Source organism: Oreochromis niloticus, linkage group LG3 (assembly GCF_001858045.2).
Source record: "Oreochromis niloticus isolate F11D_XX linkage group LG3, O_niloticus_UMD_NMBU, whole genome shotgun sequence".
Classification (NCBI taxonomy): domain Eukaryota; kingdom Metazoa; phylum Chordata; class Actinopteri; order Cichliformes; family Cichlidae; genus Oreochromis; species Oreochromis niloticus.
The window spans coordinates 16,523,763-16,532,411 of NC_031967.2; the positions used below are offsets into that span (position 1 = coordinate 16,523,763).

Sequence of the window (8,649 nt, forward strand, 5' to 3'; positions counted from 1 at the left end):
GTTAAAGTTTATTTTTTAAAGTTTATTTATTCTTGAATTATATTCCTGTCTGTTTTTATTCATATTTATGTTTAAAAAAAACATTGTTTTAGTGTGTTCAATAACTATTTATCTTTTTTGGCCCGCGACCTAAAGTGTGCCTTGAGGTTTGGCCCCCTGTGCAATTGAGTTTGACACCCCTGGTCTAACATATGAAACAGGAAAAGAACACTGTGTAATCCATTTAATTCAACAAAGTAACTGTATTCTGAATACCACCTTTTTAAACAGTAACTGTAACGGAATACAGTTACTCATATTTTGAATTCTAAATATGTAACGCTGGTACATGTATTTCGTTACTCCCCAACACTGCCCACAGCTAACATTACTGTTATTCTTGTACAAGTTCTGGTTATATTCCATATGGATTATTATAGTTTATCCTTTCTAGATAACCACACAAATGTCTCCATAGACCTCAAGCAAAGTACAGCTGCTTGTGTCATTACCAGAACCTCCACAACATTTTTATATCGTCATCGGATATATATCGTTATATCGAACAGCCCTATTGCAAGGTTTACTTGATTGTCTTGAAAGACACTTCTAAATAAAATAATATTTTATTCCATTTATTATTTTGGGCCTCCCCCAGCTGCCAAAAAAGATGGTTTGCTTTATTTCTGAAATACTGAGACATGCTTGATGGCTTGTGGCACATTAGTATATGTGAGGGGGCAAACTCCTCAAGATGGGTGGTGACCATGGTGGTCATTTAGAAGAATGGTGAAGTTAACAAACAAAACCACCACTATTGGTCTGACACTAACCCACATTGGATGGATCCCTCCAAGACTGTCGGAACAACAAAAGTGATGGCTTGGTGTGGTATATGGGATACAACGATAGTGGGTCCATTTTTCATCAATGGAAACCTCAAGGCCACTGGATATTTGAAATTGCTACATGATGATGCATTTCCCTCTTTATGCACTGAAGCTGGCACGTTCCCTGATTTTTTCCAGCAAGTTGGTGCACCACCACATTATGGGTGCCAGGTCCGAGCATTCCAAGATGAACAGTTTCCTGGAAAGTGGATTGGTCGTCGTGGGCCAGTTGAATGGCCCCCAAGGTCTCCCGATCTGACCCCCTTAGACTTTTATCTTTGGGGTCATCTGAAGGCAATTGTCTATGGTGTGAAGATACGAGATGTGCAGCACCTGAAACTACGGATACTGGATGCCTGTGCTGGCATTTCTCCTGCGGTGTTGCTATCAGTGTGTGGGAGCAGAGGGTTGCATTGACAATCCAACACAATTGGCAGCACATTGAACACATTTTATAAGTGGTCAGAAACTTGTAAATAACTCATGAAAGAATAAAGTTACCTTGGAACCAAGCACACCATTGTGTTTCTTGTGACATTACCAATAAGTTTGATGGGTCACATGGCCCTCTTCCTATTGAAAAAACAAAAGTTGTATGCAACATGGCCAAATTCTAAATGGCCACCATGGTCACCACCCATCTTGAGGAGTTTGCCCCCTCACATATACTAATGTGCCACAAACAGGACTTTAATATCACCAACCATTCCCATGTTATTACGGTGTATCCATATAAATGGCCCACCCTGCATATTCAATCTACCTTCTGAGCCAGAACCCAGCATGGAGATGACTGTGAAGAGAATAGATATAAAGCAGTTGTTGTACATGTACAGACCATAAATATGGAGTCCAGGTGTGTTTGATGCTGCTGGGCAGACTGACCACTGGGAACCTCTGAGCTCTGTTGGTCCACTCTGTGGAGGAATCATCAAGAATAAGAATAATACTTAAAACCATTACAACCTAAATGCAACCTGCTGGTGTGTACACACACACACACACATACATATATATACATATATATATACACACACACATATATATATATACACACACACATACATATATATACACATATATAAAAACACCCAGCACGCCCCTGCGGGCGGTGCGCTCTTCTGGACAGAGATCTCCGATGTTGTTCCCGGGATCTGCTGGAGCCACTCGCCTAGCTTGGGAGTCACCGCACCTAGTGCTCCGATTACCACGGGGACCACCGTTACCTTCACCCTCCACATCCTCTCGAGCTCTTCTCTGAGCCCTTGGTATTTCTCCAGCTTCTCGTGTTCCTTCTTCCTGATATTGCTGTCATTCGGAACCGCTACATCGATCACTACAGCCGTCTTCTTCTGTTTGTCTACCACCACTATGTCCGGTTGGTTAGCCACCACCATTTTGTCCGTCTGCATCTGGAAGTCCCACAGGATCTTAGCTCGGTCATTCTCCATCACCCTTGGGGGCATCTCCCATTTTGACCTCGGGACTTCCAGGTTATACTCGGCACAGATGTTCCTGTACACTATGCCGGCCACTTGGTTATGGCGTTCCATGTATGCCTTGCCTGCTAGCATCTTGCACCCTGCTGTTATGTGCTGGATTGTCTCTGGGGCATCTTTACACAGCCTGCACCTGGGGTCTTGCCTGGTGTGATAGACCCCAGCCTCTATGGATCTTGTGCTCAGAGCTTGTTCTTGTGCTGCCATGATTAGTGCCTCTGTGCTGTCTTTCAGTCCAGCTTTGTCCAGCCACTGGTAGGATTTCTGGATATCAGCCACCTCCTCTATCTGCCGGTGGTACATACCGTGCAGGGGCCTGTCCTTCCATGATGGTTCCTCGCCTTCCTCCTCTTTCTTGGGTTTCTGCTGCCTGAGGTATTCACTGAGCACGCTGTCAGTTGGGGCCATCTTCGTGATGTATTCGTGGATGTTTCTTGTCTCATCCTGGACTGTGGTGCTGACACTCACCAGTCCCCGGCCCCCTTCCTTCCGCTTAGCGTACAGCCTCAGGGTGCTGGACTTGGGGTGAAACCCTCCATGCATGGTAAGGAGCTTTCTTGTCTTTATGTCAGTGGCTTCTATCTCCTCCTTTGGCCAGCCTATTACCCCAGCAGGGTACCTGATCACGGGCAGGGCGTAGGTGTTGATGGCCCGGATCTTGTTCTTACCGTTCAGCTGACTCCTCAGGACTTGCCTGACCCTCTGCAGGTACTTGGTGGTTGCAGCTTTCCTAGCGGTCTCTTCATGGTTCCCATTCGCTTGCGGGATCCCCAGGTACTTGTAACTGTCCTCTATGTCTGCAATGTTGCCTTCTGGTAGTTCAATCCCCTCAGTTCTGACTACCTTCCCTCTCTTTGTTACCATCCGACTACACTTCTCCAGTCCGAACGACATTCCAATGTCATTGCTGTATAGCCTGGTAGTGTGTATCAGTGAATCGATGTCTCGTTCACTCTTGGCATACAGCTTGATGTCATCCATGTACAGGAGGTGGCTGACAACCGCTCCGTTCCGTAGTCGGTATCCGTAGCCAGTCTTGTTAATGATCTCACTGAGGGGGTTCAGGCCTATGCAGAACAGCAGTGGGGACAGAGCATCTCCTTGGTAGATCCCGCACTTGATGGTGACTTGTGCTATGGGCTTGGAGTTGGCCTCTAGTGTTGTACGCCACATCCCCATTGAGTTCCTGATGAAGGCTCTTAGGGTCCTGTTGATCTTATACAATTCTAGGCATTCCAGTATCCAGCTGTGGGGCATTGAGTCATAGGCCTTCTTGTAATCAATCCAGGCTGTGCACAGGTTGGTCAGTCTGGTCTTGCAGTCTCGGCTGACTGTTCTGTCTACCAGTAGCTGGTGTTTTGCGCCTCTGGTATTCTTGCCAATCCCTTTCTGTGCCCCGCTCATGTATTGACCCATGTGCCTGTTCATCTTAGCCGATATGATGCCTGACAGGAGCTTCCATGTAGTACTGAGGCAGGTTATTGGTCGGTAGTTGGATGGGACCGGTCCCTTCTTGGGGTCCTTGGGGATCAGGACCGTCCGACCTTTGGTTAGCCATTCCGGGTGTCTCTCGTTAACTAGCAGCTGGTTCATTTGTGCTGCCAGACGCTCGTGGAGTGCAGTCAGCTTCTTCAGCCAGTAGGCGTGAACCATGTCGGGGCCTGGTGCTGTCCAATTCTTTATACTGGAGACCCTTTCTTGGATGTCTGCCACTGTGATGGTTCTGTGGAGAACAGCTGGTTTATTCTCCTGCCTTCTCCTCAAGCGGCTGGCCAAGGCTGTGAGTCTTTGCTTGGCAGTTTCCAAGGCCTCAGGTATGGACAGCTTGTTGTATTTCTTATGCACCTTCTTTGTTGCGCCTTTCTGCAACTCCGTTAGTTGGCTAACCTACTTTGATCTTGCCCTCTAGCCTCCTTCTCCATGGAGGGTACTGCCCCTTGTGGCTGTTCAACTTGTAGCCAAGCATCTCACTGATCACTGCTGCCGTAGTGTAGATCAGCTTGTTAGTGTCGGTAATCGTGGTTGTAGGTATCGTCCGTAGTGCTGCATTAACATCATCTAGCAGACCTTCTGAGGGTACTTCACGTAATCTTGGTAACCGGCTACGGGAGATCCAGGTTTCAAGCTTGGCCATGATCCTATCTTTCAGGTCAGTTCCTCTCGCACTCAACGATCCTTCTCCTATCGCACTTGGGGCTATGTACCCAATCTCGGGTGGGGGTGATGATATCTCCCCCCTGACCTGGCGTCCTGACTCCTCCTTGCCGTAGCATTTATGTTGTACCTCGTCAATCTCTAGCTGTGAGAGCAGTCCCTTCTTTCGAATGTTGGAACACTGAGCTACTAGTTGTTTCGCCGTCATTGTGGATGTTGGGTATCGAAGAATCCATAGGTCCCTCATCCTATTCATGTAACCCCTTCCGCCAGGGTTACTTGCGTAGTAGCATTCCAACAACGCCCTGTTTTCGTCTCTTGCCCACCGATGCCTTCTTGTTCCAGTAGCCCACTTGTCGTCAGGGTGCCCTGGTTCCTCAACACCTGACGCGGACCTTGTTGATCCGGGCGACGTCCGAGCCGGCATGCCTTCATATTTATCTGTCTCGCTCATGTCTGCGGTAGGCTCACTTTTTTAGCATAGGGGGTCTAGCCTTAGGACCCTTACTGGATACAGACGCCCCAGGCAGGAATCGAACTTGCGATCTTCTGCTCCAAAGGCGTGTAGTTTTTTTTTTAGGTCTTCGTCAGCACACGAGCTGCAGAGTTTTGCAAAAGTTGCAAAGGTGAAATATTCTTTTTGGGGAGACCAGAGAGCAGGGCATTACAATAATCAATGCGACTGGTAATAAAAGCATGCATCAATATCTCCGTGTTGGCCCGAGAGAGAATAGGGCGGACTCTGGCTATATTTTTTAGATGATAAAATCCAATTTTGGTTACGTGTTTAATATGTGGGATAAAACCAAGCTCAGAGTCAAAAATAACACCCAGGTTTTTCGCTTGTAGTGAAGGGCATAGTGAAAATGCCTGTAATTTAGACAAGAGTTTCTCTCTCTGAGCCTCAGGACCGATGATTAAAACTTCAGTTTTGTCCTGGTTAAGCTGTAAAAAGTTTTCTGCCATCCAAGATTTTATATCTAAAATACAGTTAAAAAGGGCATCCATTGGTCTGGTGTCATCAGGAGACACGGAGATGTACAGCTGAGTGTCATCAGCGTAACTGTGGAAGTTCACTCCATGCCTCCTGATGACGCCGCCAAGAGGGAGCATATACAAATTAAAAAGTACAGGGCCTAAAACCGACCCTTGAGGCACACCACATGTCATTTTATGGATCTTAGAGGAGCATGTATCCATACTCACCATAAAAGTTCTGTCTGAGAGATAGGAAGTGAACCAGTTGTGTACAGCACCAGAGAGGCCCACCATGTGTTTCAGTCTGTTTAAAAGAATAGCGTGGTCTACTGTATCAAAGGCTGCGCTTAGATCCAGTAGCACCAGGACTGAGAGCTTTTGGGAGTCCCAGTTACATCTAATATCATTTAAAACCTTTAGGAGAGCGGTCTCTGTGCTGTGGTTCACCCGAAATCCAGACTGAAATATTTCTAGGATCTGTTTATCATTCAGAAAATCATTAATCTGAGTAAAAACAAGTTTTTCTAAAATTTTACTTAAAAATGGTAAGTTGGCAACGGAAGTTGGGACGGAAGTGACGGACAAGGTAAGCGACTCATGTTGTAACTGACGTCAGACGCCGGAGATTTTGGCGGAAAATTAAGCAAATGGTAGTTTAGATTTGAACAAATTCCTTTAAGCTTCAGTACCATTACCAAATACACTTATCAATTGTCTTATAACTAACAATATTTGTCTTAATAATCTCCAACACCCTGGAGAACAACGGGGAGAGTTTAGAGGCTCTCCAAGATTACATCGATCAGTGCTTTCAGGATCTCGTGATGAAGAAGGCCCAGAGTGCATCTTCCCCGGCCAAATCTGAGACGCCATCGTCGAAAAGACTTCGCCCGGCAGATTCCCCCGGCACAACATCGCCAGCCGGCAAAGATATTGCCGACATACTGGAGTCAATCGACAAGCGATTGTCCAGCTTCGACGCAAGGCTGTCCTTGGTGGAGATTCTTCACCGGGAATTTAAATGCTTGCGAGAATCCCTGGAGTTCAGCCAGCAGCAGGTGGAAACGCTCGCTGCTGAAAATGCCACGCTAAGGGAGTCGGTGAAATGTCTCACAGAAAATGTTACCCAGCTCAATAGAGAAAATAAAAAAATAAAAGAAACAGTTATTGATCTACAAGCCCGTAGCATGCGTGATAATCTGGTATTTTCTGGTATTCCAGAAGCCGCTGGAGAGGACGCGGAGACCACGGTAAAAAGCTTCATCAAAAACCACCTGAAGCTGCCGGAGGACACGGTGAAGAACATCGTCTTCGATAGGGTGCATCGCCTCGGCCCCATGCGGGCTGCGGCCGGGAGACCACGTCCTATCGTGGCCAAATTCGGCCACTTCAAACAAAAGGAACATGTGAAAAGCCGCGGCAGGGAATTAAAAGGAACGGACTTCAGCGTGAACGACCAGTTCCCCAAAGAGATCCTGGAACGACGCAGGGTCCTCTTCCCAATCCGACGCGGCTTCATCCAGAAGGGCTCCCGCGCTGTCATCGCTGTGGACCGGCTGTACGTGGACGGACAGCTCCACCGCGACCTCGACATCACTCCGTGGCTGTATTAACTTCACACCAGATAAGAATCCGCTACACCCTTTCCCCATCCACTCACACTAACTTGCATTAACATCTGTTTAACTTACCAGTATCAAATCGCATCTTAGGTGTGATATCATAGCAGTATTAAAACCGTCACTCTCCGTCAGTGGTTTGATTAGAATGTTTCCGGTTTTTCTTTTTCTTTTTTCTCTCTTCTTGTTTTTTTCTTCTCTCCTTTTCCCCTCTTGTTTTTATGCTGCTCACACTTGTCCTTGGTTTCTTTCTTTTTTTCTTTCTTTCACTGCTTCGATCACCTGCTTCCACACTCATCCACAAACAACATCCTTTATTTCGACACATACGCACAGCACGATCACGCACAGTCATGCGCTCAACGGCAGCACATTTACATCAGTCAGACAGCGCACACAGTCGTATAGGATACACACACTTAAGCCAAGCGTACTCATCTTAGTAAATATGCACACACATAGTCAGACTCAGGGAGCATCTCGCCACATATTCCTTCTCTCTCTCCGTCTCTTTATTTATGAACAAGTGATGTATTCTCTCCACCTGTCTAAGCGACACACACAGCATACACCCCTAGTTATACACAGACATCTATGGGTGCACTGAGATTCGTTACATGGAATGTAAATGGAGCTGGCTCCAGAGAAAAGAGGTTAAAAATATTTAACCAACTCAAAAAACTACAGGCAGATGTTGTCCTTTTACAAGAGACCCACAGACCTCTTAGAGGTTCGAATGAACTTAAAACACCTGAGTTTCCTAATGTGTTCTCAGCTTGTTATAATTCTAGACAAAGGGGAGTAGCAATTTTAATACATAAAAATATTAATTTCACAGTACTCGATACAGTTATAGATCCAGAGGGCAGATTCTTAATCATTAAACTATCTATACTTGATAAAAAGCTATGTATTGTAAGTTTATATGGTCCAAATGTTGATGATCCCTCATTCTTTCACAGTTTTTTCAGTGCACTCTCTGAACACTTAGATGGCACACTTGTTCTTGGAGGCGACCTCAACCTTGGACTAAATGAAGAAATGGATAGGCTCAATACAGCAGGAACTCAGCGTAATTGGCAGTCCACAAATATAATCAAACAGTATATGAGCGACTTTGGTCTTTGCGATGCATGGCGCTCCCTTCACCCCACCAGTAAGGAATATTCTTTTTTCTCACATGTTCATCACTCCTACTCTCGTCTGGATTATTTTTTGGTCAGCAGCTCACTGCTGAGTGACATTTCAGACACTGAGATTCACCCTATAGCTGTCAGCGATCATGCTCCTGTATCTTTAACACTAATGCACAAGAATAATACTACGCCAAGTAAAAACTGGAGATTTAATACATCACTGCTTAAAGATGAAGACTTTATTAAATATTTTAAAAAGAGTGGACTTCATATTTAGACTTTAATGACACTCCCGGAACATCAGCTTCTGTTTTATGGGAAGCAGGGAAAGCTGTGATGAGAGGTAAAATAATTTCTTTCTCATCACATAAAAAGAAAAAAGAAAACAAAAATA

At 45.6% G+C, this 8,649-nt stretch overlaps 1 protein-coding gene across 1 annotated transcript; it reads left to right on the top strand.

Annotated features, from left to right (window-relative positions):
- Positions 1 to 6,075: 6,075 nt before the first annotated feature.
- LOC112846203 (uncharacterized) lies at positions 6,076 to 7,356 on the top strand. The gene is made up of 2 exons (XM_025905574.1): positions 6,076 to 6,086; positions 6,316 to 7,356. Exon 2 carries the CDS (start codon positions 6,325 to 6,327, stop codon positions 7,111 to 7,113), a length of 789 nt encoding a protein of 262 aa, XP_025761359.1. The 5' UTR covers positions 6,076 to 6,086; positions 6,316 to 6,324; the 3' UTR covers positions 7,114 to 7,356.
- The last annotated feature ends 1,293 nt before the right edge of the window (positions 7,357 to 8,649 follow it).